Source organism: Pteropus alecto, unplaced genomic scaffold (genome assembly GCF_000325575.1).
Source record: "Pteropus alecto unplaced genomic scaffold, ASM32557v1 scaffold19, whole genome shotgun sequence".
NCBI classification, from domain to species: Eukaryota; Metazoa; Chordata; class Mammalia; order Chiroptera; family Pteropodidae; genus Pteropus; species Pteropus alecto.
Genome location: NW_006442490.1, coordinates 2,288,813 through 2,305,625, shown reverse-complemented (window position 1 = coordinate 2,305,625; position 16,813 = coordinate 2,288,813). Strand labels below are relative to the sequence as shown.

Genomic DNA, 16,813 nt, shown 5'->3' with positions numbered 1-16,813 from the left:
CCTTCCTTCCTTCCTTCCTTCCTTCCTTCCTTCCTTCCTTCCTTCCTTCCTTCTTTCCCTTCTTCCATTCTTTCTTTCCTCCCTCCCTCCCTTCCTTCCCTTTTCCTCTACAATCTCTGACTCAAAAGTAATGTCATTTTTTCTTATGTTTCCCTAGTGGGAGAATAAAAAATTTGGGAGACAAACAAGTGAAATATGATTAAATAGATTTTATCTCGAATACTTCAAAGATGGAGTAAATGTCATGTGCTACCTGAGTGAGGCCTTGAAAATTTGGGAAACTATTAATTTCATCAGCTGAATGCTGCTAAGTCATTAAAATCATTTGAAGTTTCTTTCTTTATTGAAACATTTTCTAAAATGTTCCAGGTACTTTTCCTGTCTCTGAAAGTGGAGTCAGTTGCCCAAACTTGAATCATATCTTGATCACTGAAGATTGCACCCAAGGCCTCAGGGTTATCTGTTCTGAAAAACGGAAATCACTATGCAGAAATGGAGATGAAGATGAAAAATGTATAAGATATTGAGCTGACTGTACAAATTCTAAGATATAGCTAATAAGCCTAGAGATTAAAAAAAAAATCTTGAAATTGCGTTTCCGTTGCTTATTTTCTCATTTTTTTTTTAAAAGCACATTGTTTGGACTAAGTTCTAGTTATTAAGGGCTCTAGTTAAGTTTATTTTAAAATGTCAATGCATGGGCTCTCTCTCTGAGAATTTTTCTTTGCTTTTTTATGATCGAATTCTTTGGACTGTAAATATCCCTGTGTATTCATAGCAATAGTTATTAATTAAACTTCAAATATATATTTTTTATTGGACTAGGCAGTCACCTTTTACACAAAACCCTTTTCTGAAGATTATGACTGTATACTTGACTCAGAATGACATTATTAGCACTAATGATGCTTCCAAGAATATCCTGATTTGCAAGCTAGCTATCTGCTATAAAATTCAATTTTAAACATTTGAAGGCAAAAGTAATGCTTGAATATTACTAAATTATCACACTAATTACTTTAAAATAATATTTAACAATAGCCACTGAGCAAAGTTTTAAAACTCAATATATAGGATAAAAGCGCACAAAATGCAACATTTGGAGACCGACCAATGGCTTCTGGACAAAGAACATTTCTATAATGCTAAGGGACAGAATTAAATTCACGAAAATTAGCAATCTGTAGATCATCATATCTATGTTAAAATGTAGTTGAATGAGGAAAGTTGGCACATGTGTGTATACAATTTTCATTCACATTGAAGTAAAAACTGAACTGGGGGTGGAAGTATAGATGCAAATAGAGAGATGACGGGACACCTTCTAAGGGAGCCCATGTTTACTCTTCTTCTCTCAAAGTGATTCAACAAGTTCATGTTTCATTCAACAAATAATTTTTAGATTCCTAATACGTGCTAATGTGCTAAGCACAAAAATTACAGTGGTAAACAAGACAGCATCTAATGTGAAACCAAAACAAGTATGCAGACCTTCACTTAAAATTCAATGAGATCGGATATTAAAGTGAGCACAATATCTGTAGGCTAAAATAGAATGTCAACCCTCTCTTAGGAGCCCAACTACATCACTGGCTTTCCCTTCACACTGCCACCAATTAATTTAAAGTCTTATTATTTCATACCTTCAATACTTGAACAGCTTTCTAAGAGGTTTCCCTCTTACCAGTCTTTTTTGTTCTACCAATTCATCTCGCATAGGCTGATGATGTCATTACTTAAAAATTGTCAGATTCCTCAGAGCTACAAAATAAAGTTTAAACTCCTCACTAACTCTTGAGGCTACTCCTCTGCCAACATAAGCTTTATGCTTCAGCCAGTTTGACTTAACATTCAACTTCCCAAACATACATCACAGTTTTCTCCATCTGTATTTGTTAAGGTTATCCCATCTGCCTGGAATATCTTTCTATCCCTTTTTCAAAGAATACCTCAAACAGAACCTCTAACATGACGGCATCTTTATCAACACAGCTGGATATAATCCCAGCCTCTGCCTCTCCCCTTGGACTCTTTTAGCAGTTAGTTTGTACCTGGCTTATGGCAAATAACACAAACAGCTTCATATTAAGAGGTCAGGCGGAGACCACATCTTTCATAATCTATTGTGCACACTGTGCCTAACAAGTAATGGGTTTCAATAAATGTTTGTTGAATGAATCATTTCTTTGGGGAATTGAATGCATACAGAACTTTTAATGGATTTAACAGGACTTTCAGCAATAAATGACCCCTGACATTTATAAAATTTTTGTAGTAAACCACAACCGATATTCCTACAAATTGACCTCTGCTGCTTGCTCTTGTATGAAGAGAAACAGAGGTAGTACGATTACCATGCCTTGCTCAAGGCCACATAGGGAGCCCTTGTTAGAGCTGTTATTACAAGGCAGTATTTTCTGTTTATGCCACTTGCTTTGTTTCAAATATTTTCACGGTTACATCTGTAGTTCACCCAATAAAGAAGCATTTATCGAGACTACTTCTAAGGCTTCTTTGAAAAATAAGACCATAGTTCAAAATATCTACAATGGAATACTATTCAGCTACAAGAAAGAAGGAAATTCTGCCCTTTGTGACAACATGGATGGATCTTGAGGGCATTAAGTGAAAATAAGTGAAATAAGTGAAAAAGTTAAACAGGCCAGACACAGAAAGATAAATACTGTATAATTTCACTTACATGATGAATCTAAAATAGCTGATCTCATAGAAACAATGAGTAGAATGGAGGTTACCAGGGGATGGGTAAGGGAGATATTAGTCAAAGCGTCCAAACCTCCAGTTATAAAACAAACAAATTCTGGATATCTAATGCATAGCATGGTGATTATACTGAACGATTCTGTATCGTATACTTCAAATTTGCTAAAACAGTAGATCTTAAATATTCTCATCACAAAAAAATTAGAAAAGCTAATTACATGAGGTGATAGAGGTGTTAACTAACCTTATATATTTATATCAAATCATCATGTTATATACCTTAAACATACACGATGTTATATATCAAGCTGGAAAAAAAGTAAATCCTCTAGTGGGGTACTAGCAAAATAAAATTAGACAGGCAAAGTTTAAATTTTTTATTTGTTTGGAAGTTAAGAATGAATTTCTTTCTATATAGAATGCTTTCCTGGCTAATAGGAAAAGCGAATAACAAAGAAATTGCAAAAACTCTAGAGATTATGTTTTTACAAAAGCTGTAAAATATTTAAGTTCATTTAATGGAACATGTGATTACTATAAACATTAACGACAGAAAAACAACTGCTTATCAAATGTTTAAAACAAGAACACAAAGCTCCCTAAGATATTAAACAGTCTCAAATTGTTACTTCAGTGTTATTGTCTTCCACAAATAGGATGATCGAAAATTTTAAGGCAATTTGACAATATAGTCTTAAAACAATGTCACCTTAACACATGCAGTTTCCAAAAAGTATGTGGAACTGAGTAAGAGATCATTCATATTACAATGCTGCATACTCAATGTACATAGACATATAAAAGATGGGTGAAAAGTTTACAGTTACAGAGGAAAAAGGTTTTCTGTTTGAATTTTTGCATGCTAAAGACAGAAATTAAAACTTTACTGCTATATAGTTACGTAGTAAATCATGACTGGTACATAGTTATGTCTTAGATTAGGGAATTTGTCATATTTAAGACATATTTAACAGTTATATCACTGTGGACTCTATATTTTTAAACTAATGGCTAGTTTTCACAGTGTAGAAATTGCCTTCGCTATCCAGTGTCTGCCCACAAGAACATAGATAAGAACAAAAGGCTAATTTCTTTTCTACCAATTTCCAGTGGATAAATAAAAAATTGAGTGTCAACAGAAAAAATTAGATGCCCACTTGTGATAGAAAAAAATCCCATTTAAAGCATATATTTAAATGCATATGGCCAAAATTGATGCATCCTATAGACATATCTACTTCACTGAATAACTGATTAGACATGACACTAAGCAATATTATACAAACTTATCATGAAGAAGACATTGAAAAAATAATTTAACTCTAGAGAGTTAAACATGTAATTCCAAATAGTGGAGATTATTTAGAAAATAAAAGATTGAAGAATAAATGAAATAGTTTACCAACTTTTAGGTAAACAATATCAAGAAACACAGAGAAAAGCATGATTAAACATATAATTACATCTAATAGTAAAACTTGACCCTGCGGTGAGAACTGAAGGTGCACGTGCGCGCGCGCACACACACACACAAACACACACACACACACACACACACTCACACACACATACTCACACTCACACATGCACACACACTGAAAACCCAAGCAGTATTGCAAATCTGGATTGGATAGCAGCAACAAACAAACAAACAAAAACATAAATTTAAAAAACCAAAGACTGATTACATAGTGGAGGAAATACAGAAGAAAATGGAAAGATTATTTAGAGATGATGAGGAAACAATAGACAACTAAGATTCCTCTGGAATATATAACCCTATAGGTCAACAATTAAGAAGCAGACTGAGGTACAGGAAAACAGGGTAACTTAAGAGATGCTACAAGCAAAAAGCATACATTTAAATTCATGTGGCCAAAATTGCTAGATCTAATGGATCTAAAAGTTAATCTGTAAGGGCAAAAAGAACAGTAAGTAAACGATACTCTATGAATAAAGTTATGTTTCTAGAAGAAATAATTACTATTTCCAGATGCAGAGAAGTACCTTGCATCCTGATTTCACAAAAACTTAAAATAGAGAAAAATATACTATTTGTAATGACTCATATGCAACATGAAGATAATTATTTAATGATCAAATAGGATCAGGTATATATTTCCCTAACATGTAAAGTTTCTTCGAAACAGAAGAGCTGACAAATAGTACACAATTTTCAAACTTCAGATTTTCAGACCTCTCATAACTAAATGGGATTCCTGTGACAAAGGGTAAATATTAATAGTGGTTGAGGAAAATATCTCTGGCCATATCACGAGTCCTTTCTCACTAGGTGTCTAGTTGCAGCACTGGCTTTGAGGGGGAGAGAGAAATGATCTTGAGCTATGCTCCCATAAAACATTTTAAATGAGCTGGGTTAGATTCCAAGTTGTTTTACAGAACAATATTTGACCCGTAAGAGGCTGAAGTGTTATTGTAATATTTTCAGCTGACCTATGGCAGGTATCCCCCTAGCTGGACAGGGCATTGTATTAATGAATATATAACAGAGCCAGACACCAAAGAGTTTCATGCAGTGAAAATGTACATGATCCACAGCCAGTTATAATCTCCAATTTTGGCTGGTTAACTCAGCAAAGCAGGGTTTGGGAAGAAGGATGGACAAGGGAGTAGAGATAGCTCAGTCTCCTGACTCTCAGCAATTAAACAAAGCTTAGTATCACTAAATTAGATAACTTTGTCTAAAAAATAAAGAGCACACTCTCTTCTCCCTTCTCAAAATTAATAGTCCAAATAACTAAATATGAACTTTAAAGTGTTAATCTAACTACAATATAATGAAACAATAAATGAGGGAGGGATCAAGAACAAGAAAAGGAAACCCTTTTGAAGTACAAAAAGTAAAGGAGAACCACAAAACTTCACAGGCAGTGCATCCCTATGTAATATGGGACAGTTTGAATGTGATAAAAGTCTGTTGCCTTGGATTAGTGAAACAACAGCCCAGTTGATGTTGACTCCATTTCCTCCTCCACAGGGGGAAAAAAACAAAAAACACTGAAATGACTAGAACATTGATCCTCAGGCTCTTTTGATAACTGCTTAAGTGACCTTAGGCAAGTGACTCTTCCTCACCAGCTCTCCAGTTTCTTCATCTGTAAATGGTAACAACTTGAACTGAATGATCTTCTTTTTACAGCCAAAATTCTTGATTTGCTAGGCTTGTGAAGTGCTATTATGGATATGAATGCTTTCTTGACTATTTAATTATCTGATTCATCCATCTAGATGTGGTCAGTTGCAGGATCAGCCATTGCATGAATTTCAGAGTTTTCTCCTTATCACACTCATAATTTAAAAAAAAAAGAAGAAAGAAAAATGAAAACAATACCCCACTGTATTTCTGAGCATTAAAAGACAGAGACGCATGTGTAAGACTAAAAGAGCTAACTTTTAAAAATATTTTATTTTGAAATAATTTTAGACTTACAAGATTGCAAAAACAGTACAGAGAGTTCCTGCATACCTTTCACTCAAATTCCTGGAATGTCAACAACTTACATACCATACATAGCACAGTTATCAAAACAAGGAAATTAACTCTAGTACAATATTATTAACTAAACTAGAGACCTTATTTGAATTTCACCAATTTTCCCCCTAATATCTTTCTCTGTTCCAGGATCCCACATGGCTTTTACTTGTCATGCCTCCTTAGTCTCCTCCAATATGTGACAGTTTCTCAGTTTTTCCTTACCTTTCATGGTTCTTACATAGTGGCCAGTGGGAGCTCCTTCAGATTGGCTCCTGTGTCCTCTTGTCATGCTCCAAATTTTCTTGAGCACTTCCTTATTTTGTGGTAGAAGGCATAACAAGTTCATCTTGTATTTGCCCTGTCCTGATCCAGAATGAGCCAATACTTCAAGAGTCTGGTTCCTTTATTGAAGAATGGTATTGGAAACCAGGATCTGGGAACTAGCTGTGTTTATTATTATTGGGGTGTCCTTGCTCTAGGTCCTCCAAAGGCAGACCTAGAAAATATAAGCATCTATACTAACCCATGAATACACACACATCTATGTCTATTTCTGTACCTGTATATCTGTATACATATTACATTAAAGATGAGCTCATACTGATGTCTTCATTTAAATCCATGTCACAGAATTCATTCTAGCCTTCCCTTTTTCCTTATCTTTAATTATTTTCTCTGTGAGAAACCTGGCTATCTTTATCTATTATCTATTCACTTATTTGTTTAACCCTAGTATCTCCATTAAGTACTTACATATGCCTGTGAGTAACAGAGTTACTAACTAGAGCCCAGTATTTGTGTTCAATTCTGTTTATCTTTAATATAAATATAGCACCTCCAGGTTCCTTTTGATTAATGTCAGCATGGTATATCTTTTCCTAGCCTTTTACTTTTAATATTTTTAACTAAAAAATGCAAGAAGAAGAACAGTATGCTACTATTTGTGTAAAAGGGGGATATTAGGAATGTACATATTTGCATGTATATATACAAAGTATTTATGAGAGAGAAAAACTAAATATATTGGTTGAGAAGTCAATGGGTTAACTGGAGAAAAAAGGATAATAGGTAAACCTTACTATAAAGGTTACTTTTATATTTATTTTTTATTGAGATATTATTCATATACCATAATGTTCACCCTTTAAAGTGTACACTCAGTGGTTTTTAGTATATTTACCACTACTTCCAGAACATTATCGTCACCCGAAAAAGAAAACTCACACTAATTAGTGTTACTTTCCAGTGTTCCCTCATCCATTCTCTCCTCTCATACAAGGCCCCTGTCAAACACTAATCTGTTTTATGTCTCTATGTAGTTGCTGACTCTGGATATTTAACATAGATGTAATTGCACAATATGTAGTCTTTCTGAGCTGGCTTGTTTTCACTTAGCATAATGTTTTCAAGGTTCATTCATGCTGTAGCCAATATTTCTACTTTACTCCTTTTTATAACAGTAATATTCCATTGTACAAAACTACATTTGGTTTATCTATTAATCAATTGAGAACCAGTTGTTTTTAAAAAAAATAATTAAAATAAATTATCCATTCAAAAACTAAATTTAAGAAAAAAAAGAAAAAGAAACAACTTCATAAAAAGGAAAAAAAATAAAGTTTTTAAAAAAATAATCAACTAAATAATGTATAAAGAAGAATAATGTATAGAAAAGCTTTGTTGGTTATTTGCCAGAGGACTCACAAGACTCAAGAGATTATACTGATGGCTAAGATTTATTAAAGCAAAAGATATAGAGAAAAAACAGCAGGTAAAAGATACATATCCAGAGTCCAGAGAAGCCCAGCACTATCTTCCAAAGTCTTTCCTTATCTGAAGCCACACAGGACGTGCCTGCCCCTCTGAGTCTTTACCACAATATACACAGACTTAATCTCCCGTGCCCTGATTTCCCACTACCCATGACCTCTCTGAGTTCATCTACTACAGCTCTCCTCTTCATCCCTCTGCTCCAGTGACCTTGATGTTTCTCAAACATACCAGGCTTACTCCCGCCTCAGGGTCTTTGTTGTTATTGTTCTTTTTGCCTGGAATATTCTCAGAAATCCTAAATAGCCCACTCTCTCACCTCATTTATGCCTCTCCTCAAATATCACCTCATTTAGAGAGGCTTTCCTGACCATTTTGTCTGAAACAGCAGCCTCTGCCATTCTTTTGTCCTTTCCCTGCCTAAATTTTATTCACATCTGTTAATATGTCATAACCTGAACATTTACTTCCTTTTTGCCTGTTCCTCCCCCAACTAGATGTCTGCTCTATGGGAGCAGGGACTGTTTCTAATTCACTGCTACATCCCATGCCTAGCACAATGCTTGGCACACAACAGGTATTCAGTTGGTACCTATCCAACTAATGAATAAATGAATGAATGAATGAATGAGATATAGATATAGATGATTTTGATTTCCCTTTATAGGCTAGCCCTGTTTAACAAGGTTTTTCTTCTTTCTCTCTCTCTTTTTCTCTCTTTCTTTCTTTCTTTCTTTTTCTTTCTTTCTTTCTTTCTTTCTTTCTTTCTTTCTTTCTTTCTTTCTTTCTTTCTTTCTTTCTTGCTTGCTTGCTTGCTTTCTTGCTTTCTTGCTTCTTGCTTTCTTGCTTTCTTGCTTTCTTGTTTTTTCTCTTTCTTATTAGAAATTACACATTTATAAAAGAAAACGTAAATAATGCAGAAAGCACTAAAGTAGAAAGTGCAAGTCCTCTGAACTGGAGGTTGTAGGGGAGTGCAATGTGACAGGCACAGCTGAAACACAGTGGCTGCATCAAAGCAGTTGTGTCAACAGGGCTAATCAAAATGTCCCCATGGATAAATTGGTCACATCAGACTGTCTTGCTCTGCTGTTTATATCCTTTGCCTATTTTTCTAAGAAAATAGTGTTTAGTGTTTGCATTTTTTATTCATAAACTCATTATATAATAAATAATATTTTTATGTGTCATATATGTCAATTTTGCCCCAAATTATTGCTTGTCTTCTAACTTTGTGGTGTTTTCTACCATTCAGAAATGATTTTTATTGTGTGGTCGGTTCTAATAATCCTTTGCCTTTATTGAGTCTGCCATACTTAGAAGGTCTTCCTCACCCAGGATTATAAAAGTGTTCACCTATACTTTCTTCTAGACCTGTCATGATTTAATTTTAATTTTCGTGTTTATTTGGTGAAAATAGACCTGAAATTTATTTGGTGAAAATAGACATTTGTTGAGTGCTTATGATGAGCACCTTACTTGAATCATCTCATCTGAATGCTCAGTAAGTACTCCAGAGGTAGGTGTTAGTATGATCTTTGTTTTCTCAGGTGAGGAAACTTAGGGACAAGGAGTTTGGGTACTTATCTAAAACAACATAGCTGACAAAACGTGGCTCATCCAATGGTAAAGCCTACACAGACTTGATGTAAGGAAGGAAGCATGTTTAAAGTTTCTGGAATATAGTAAGCAGTCAATAGGAGGTATAGATGATGATGATGATGATGATGACGATGATGATAAATAATAATTATTATTACTACTACTACATAAACATAAACTCATAAACTCATACTACTACTCATAAACATAATTTCTGATGGCTGCATATTATTTAAATGATATATTTTAAATTAAGTATATTTCTAAAATATTATTCCTTTGCAAGTATGAAAATCCTTTATAAATCCATGGAAAGAATTAATATTTTTTTTAAACAAAATAGTTGTCATTAAAAGAAATTTTGAAAAGGCATGCACCAACATGTGAAGAGTTTCATTGAGTAATAGAATTATATTAAAATTTTTTTTCTCTATATCACAGTTCTAGAAAGGGTGTACTTTTATTTTCTGATCATAAAAATATCTGCAATAACTGGTATATTTTTAAAAGTCTATGAATGGGAGATCATAGACTTTTAAAATCATAGACTTTTTTTTGGTAACCTGGGAAGAACATGAAGCTAATAGGAAGGATAAATGGAGGGAGATGTTGGCTTTCTAGGATCATCAAGGGGGAGTGAGTGAAGGAGCGTGGTCTGTGAGGAGGCAGGACATAAAGCAAGGTTTATTCAACAGTTATATAAAAGACAGAAAGACTGGAAGGAAATACATAGAAATGTTAGTGGTGGTATTGGATAGTGGGAATGATATTATATTTACATTTAGTTACATTTTATTTTTATTCTTACCTTCTTGTATATGATTTCTAAAACTTCTTTTGTATCTTCTTTTCCCTTCATAAAGACACATAACTTTTAATCGAGGGAAAATGTTATTTATCATGAAAACGAAGGCAGAAAATCTGTTTCCAGATGCAGGAGGGTCATAAATTAGAAGTAGCCATGGGCACTGACTCCAGTGCAGGGCCTACCTCACAGGAGTATGTGACAGAGACATTCACATAACAAAACTTCTTCGGCTTCCCATTCTCCGTGTTCTTTCTTTCTGGTAGCCTGTTGCTGCTACTTTCTTTGTCATACTCTTAGTCCATTTCTCCTCTCTTCCCTTCTTGGTTGACCATAATTATAAAAGTGCATTACCCATCATTTCTAAGATGAACAAATGTTTACATTTTGACAGCTTGGTTATTGGGATGGCCCTTACAATCAATGGCATGTTGTAGGGAATAATAATGGAAGAATATATTATCAATTTGCACAAAAAGGAAACTGATCACTTTACAGTGAGGAAACCTAGCAGACATCATCTTAATCAAGCAATTACAGTTAACATAAGGAATGATAAGATTCATCAACATCACGTACTCTCAGATACAATGCACATAAGTTTTGTGGTTTTCTTGCCAAAACAATGCATGACCTCAATCAAATCATGATAAAGTATTCAATAAACCCAGATTGAGAGGCATTCTACAAAATAACTAACCAGTACTCATCTAAAATGTCAAGGTCATGAAACATAAGGAAAAATCAAGGAACTGTCACAGATTGAATAAGGCCAAGGAGACATGACAAGTAAATGCCATATGGGATCCTGGGTTGGATTCTGGAGCAGAGAAAGAACATTAGGAGAGAAACTGGTGAAATTCAAATAAGGCTTCTAGTTTAGTTAATAATATTGTACTAGAGTTAATTTCCTAGTTTTGATAACTTTGCTATATATGGTACATAAACTATTGATATTACAGGAACCTGGGTTAAAGGTATGCAAGAACTCCATGTACAATTTTTTGCAACTTTTGTATAAGTCTAAAATTATTTCAAAATAAAAAAGTGAAGCTGAGCTATCAATATATATTCGTTTAAGCATTAATCATAATTTCATTTTTCTTTTGAAATGTCCAAACTGAATTCCTTCAGTCTCAGGATAACAGGTACTGCCTTTGTGTTTCTATAGTGCAGGCAGACCTCTCTAATGGAGCTCGTAAATGGTTCTAAACCTTGCATAATCCGGTGACCCTTGGGATTATGTTGCTAGGAGTCTTCTGCTCTTGGAAAGATTCCCCTTAGCAAATAGGGATGAGGTAAATATTCAGTCAAAAATAATCAAATTTTAAACTAGTGAAAACTGCTACGACTAGTGACACTAATACAGAATATACTGGTGACTCATGATAATTTGACCTACAAGGATAAATTCACATTCATATGCCTATAGAACAGGTTTCACTTGAGAAAATATTATGCTTGTGATCATATGCAATGTTTGAAGATAGTGTGCGGCTGTTTTATGTACATTCTTCACCCAGTTCAAATATTTAAGGAATATATACAGGTTGATATGACTGTTCTCTGACTGTGCCAGCTGCTAAGGCTTTTCTCAATAACTTTTTGTTACAAAACTACTCAAAGTGGAGACTGGGGTGGGCATATGTGATAGGTGTTGATCTCTCATAATGAAATAATGACAGTATTTATATTCTTTCTGGAAAACAGGTGGCTGATATCACACTGCTTCAAGTATGGAGGGGAAGGTTCAAGACATCATGACATTGAAGCAGAATACATTAGGATAATAATCTTGGCTATGATAATAATCACTAAAATTTTAGGTTAGTATTTTTAATGATGATCTTTTATTAACTCCCAGGGACACTCATTAAAAATACCAACCTAGATCCATGGCAAACTGTAATATAAAGAAATTGGCACAGAATGGGTTAAGCAATACTTTGGAGAGAAATTTTGAAATAAATTGAGTCAAGCAGACTAGGCAATTGAGTCAAAAACAGCTGCATATCAACCAAGACTTTTATATAGTTGGAAATCTATGGGCTGCACTGCACTGTCTAGAGCTCTGTCTGAAGATGGTGCAACTTCATCACTGATCATTCAACATTCATGGAGTGATGGGCATAGCACTTCGGTATGATGCACAATTAATTGTCAAGCTTGCCTTCCTTATTTTCATTACATTCCCTCATTATGAGGTCAATATAGGACATTATATCTACTGTGTCTATTATGAAAGCAAAGAACCATCATCATCTGGTAGAGTACCTCATGCTAATGGAGTCCTTACAAAAACAAAAACAAAAACAAAAAAACAAACAAAATCAGCAGCCCAAAACCCATCAAATGATTGCTTCAGTTATTTAACCACTTATGAAAGAAGAAACAATGCACAGATATAGTTCAAAGGTGTTTCAAGAGAGGGTAATGACTGCTGCAATAACCATTGAGGTATGTTATTTGTGTATTATAGATATGATAGCAGTACAAGCCACATAGGTCAATTACCTTCAATTTAGTATACCTTTTATGTATATCATGAATAAGAAATAATATAAAAGAAGAGAACTACAAAGCTTTTGTGCAGATATGGAAGTGTGATGAATGTGCTATCTAAATAGCAAATTAATTAATTGTTTAAAAGGCATCGTATATTTGAAATATTAAGGTTTTCATTAAAATTTGAGAATGTAATGCTTATGTAAATCATCTATATCTGTGTGATTGGTCATCAAGATATTAACATAATGCAAAAATTACTTTAAAAACACTGAAAGCAGTAATTAGTATATTTAAATAATCAAGTGGATTCTTACTATTCATTGGCTATTATATACATAGTTTCTGAAACATTTTTTCAAGCTTTAGTGTGGTAGTTCAGTATGCATTTTGCTAGCAATCACTTTCCATATTACTTTTTCTCGAAATGTTTCCTTTATGGCACTCTATTGCCTTAATAGGGGAATTGACCTGAAGTATATCAATGATTAGGAAGAGCACACAACTCCTTCCACCAAATGCCTGGACAGATAGAATTTACAAAGTTTACAAGGAACTTTGTATCAAAGAGTAAGCCATAAAAACTGATACTTAGCTTGATCTAACAACGCACTCATGGAACTAGATTTGGGTATATAGATTTGGAGCATGAGCTTGTGGTTTTAAATAGTAAATCCTAACTAAATACAACTGTTTTGAAGATTCCTAAAAAACATCTTAGTTAATAGTAAGAAAATAACCTTTCATTTACTTCACTTTTATAGTGATACATGGTTTTTCATTTATGTTATCTTATTGGAATCTCCACAGTAATTGTAGAGGTTAAGTAGAGAAGAATTACCCATCTTTTAGAGATGAAGTAACTCAAGCTTCACCAGATTAAGTAGCTGAGATCAGTAGTGGGGTTGGACTGTACCCTAGATCTCTCAAAACAACATATGTAAAGTGCCTAGTGCAGTGGCAACTCCTCTATATGGATTGGATGAAAAATATCTTTTCCCCCACAACTAATCCAGTGGTTTTTTCCACTTCGTGGCACTGTCCAGTCCTGCAGCAGTAGATTTAAATAATACACAAAAATAACTGTAGATGAAGAAAACATAATGAGCCCTTTAGTCAAATAACAGCAATCTAGACATTTTCAACAGTAGGAATTACTATTATCTTTATGATAACAAGTTTCTATTCATGAATTGGAATGGCCTGCAACAAAAACCAGTAACCAAAAATAAGTAAAGGTAATTACTTAAGTGGGATATCACTTGATAAAATGTTTTCCAAAGAAAAGATCAATGAAGGGATATATTTATATTAGCCAATGCAGTCCTAAATAAAACTGTTAATGAGGTAATATTGTTCATGATGAGGATAAACCAATATCAAGAAATTGAGAAGTTTCTTATTAAGCTTAATTCATTTAGACATATATTGAAAAATAATCTTGAATGCATCCTAGCAAATCTGATTAATTAAACCAGGAATCTTACTTTTTGACTTCTACATTTTAATTTGTACCTCTTTATCCTTAATGTAAGGATAACTATGAATAAAACATGATAATCAGTGTATTTCCTTGTTCTGCAATCATACATGTTCTATTCTAGATATCTCATTTGGTCTCAGAATAAATATTTTGTTTATTCTCTAGTACATATTATTCAGATTTGATGACATTGGCAATAAAACTTTTCTTATAAAATGTACTCGAAAATATGTAATTGTTCAATAAGCAGTTCAGGAAGAAAAAACTAGTGAACCTAGTTTTGTAGCAATATGTTTAAGTTAAACATTCAAAATATACTTTGACGAAAAAATTTCAAAATACTATCATTTTCTTTCTCAGTAGTGAGATTTTCACCTTGTACTGTCTTGGTCTGCTTTTATTTTTCCTCTGAAAATTGACTGTTCCCTGCCAAGTGTATTTTGATGACATAGATAATAAGCTATAGTTCAGTAAAGGGCTTCTCTGAGTTATATGAGGATTACGATCACTGTATTCAAAACCTAAATTGTACACAAAGAAGTATGGCAAGTCTGCAATTTTGCATTCCTCCAAAAATTCTTGAAATTTTTTTCTTTAAGTCAATCTCGAGACCTTGATCAGTGGGCTTTGATGGGGTGAACTTTAGTCTGGCTTAGTTCTACAAACATAAAGTCTACATCTTGTCTTAAAAAACAAACAAAACTTACCGCTATCATGCTATTATTAACTTTACCAATTTCAAAGTAGTCGTATTTCAAAAAACACAGAAATCACCATATTTAAATTAATTATTATGCACATTTAGATGAGACTCACCTTTAAAGAATCAAAACACGCCACCACACGACCATTTTCCACATGGCAAACTCTTGGTGGATGGGCAAACTTGCAGTCTGCATCAGCTCGAGAGCAGGTTCCTCTCTGAAATTCTCTACAGACTTCTAAAGTCAGCCACTTGGTATCACGAACCACGGTAACATTGACAGCCGTCATATTGAAAGCAAATTAAAATCAAGTGCACCTTCTCTAGGGCTGTATTACTCCTGTCGTTAAAAAATTAAAAATGAATCCAAGCTAAATGTAAAGAGATCACAGGTTGCTTTGGTGAAATGTTTCTTTGTTAGCACCTAGGTTTTCATTTAAGTCAAATGAGGTTTAATCAAACAGAAAGTCAATCATAAAATAAAAATTGCATCAGAATAACTAAAAATCAAATTAGAGACCAACTCCTAAGAAGGCAACTGTAAAGGTTAAGATATTGAGTGTTTTATTTTGTTCTTCTGCCAAAGTTACTTCATATAACTGGTAGACTTTCAAAAGAATTCTGTGCTCTCCAGTTGATGTTTTCAATTATTCTTGCAAAAAGCATATGCTGTTGGCTGCCCTTCAATTTGTGGAATGGTCTCAGTTCAAGAAGAGAAAAGTTTTTCTCCCTATTTCTTGGCTTTAAAGATTAAGATTGGTAAGGATGGTACAACTGTTAAAAAATAAATGCTGCAAATCAGGAGGAGAGAAATCAACTATCAAAAATTAAAAATCAAAGAAAAAAAAATGGATGAGTTGTTGAGTGAACTGCAAGCACACCAGGGTTCTTTTGGGGGGAGAGGGGTGGTCGTGGTAGAGAAAGGGGTTTATAAAGAGACAGCTCTAGAGTGAAATCCAAGCAGCAGAGTTTTCAGAAAAGATACTTTTCAGAAACCTACAAGAAAAATAAAATAAAATTAGTTAATATAATACAATGCTTCTGATTTAAACCCTAGATTTGGAAAAGTAACCATACCTCATTTTAAACAAGAAGCATCTACATACTGACAATGCAACACAGTACAGTCAGCCATCGTCAATAAAAGGGACATTTCCCAGCATAGAGTTGTGCATAGTAAAAGGAAACAACGATTTAGATTTACTGTTGCAGTACAAGACTGGGCAGCAACCCAATTTTTTAAAAAAGAATGCTTCATTTTGATTTGTTTTGAGGCAGAAACTCATTCTGGGGTCCATTGCACAGAAAACGCCAGAGCCGGACATGACAGCCCTTTATGAATTTATGATTCACCTACATGTCTACAGTTTATAGAGGCTACCAAAGACCTGTCTTTAAACTGGTTTTATTAGGTTCTAACTGAAGGCTTGATTATCAGCTCTCAAAATGCAGAAAACAAGAATTGCTAATAAAATGTAAGTTGCTCTAAGAGGTAACTCTGTGTGCATATTTGAAATGTAATTTGTTGTAATCACATAAAATGGTTATGACATAACTAGCTGGAGACCCACTGCAAATGAGGTAGGATAGAGGATGGGAATATAAAATATGCTTCAGATAAAGAAATACTTTGAAAAGATGCTAAATTTTTTTTGTGTGTATGCTTTATTAGTTATTGGTCTCTATGAAGGGATATGGAACAACTCAGCATGAGGTTTCAGTATATAT

At 33.9% G+C, this 16,813-nt stretch overlaps 1 protein-coding gene across 43 annotated transcripts in view; it reads right to left on the bottom strand.

The window, feature by feature from the left end:
* Positions 1–16,813, bottom strand: part of MBNL3 (muscleblind like splicing regulator 3) — a 103,642-nt gene that overhangs the window by 41,087 nt on the left and 45,742 nt on the right. For 27 of the 43 annotated variants that reach the window (XM_025039616.1, XM_025039617.1, XM_025039624.1 and 24 more), the window contains one exon: positions 15,199–16,081. The exons of 2 other annotated variants lie outside the window; for them this stretch is intronic. In XM_025039616.1, the coding sequence (XP_024895384.1) occupies positions 15,199–15,375 (177 nt within the window). In that variant the 5' untranslated portion in view covers positions 15,376–16,081. Of the gene's footprint in view, positions 1–5,820; positions 6,032–6,442; positions 6,717–10,397; positions 14,347–15,198; positions 16,082–16,813 lie in introns of those variants that run through there. 14 more of the 43 variants (XM_025039636.1, XM_025039632.1, XM_025039631.1 and 11 more) reach the window with 8 other exon arrangements.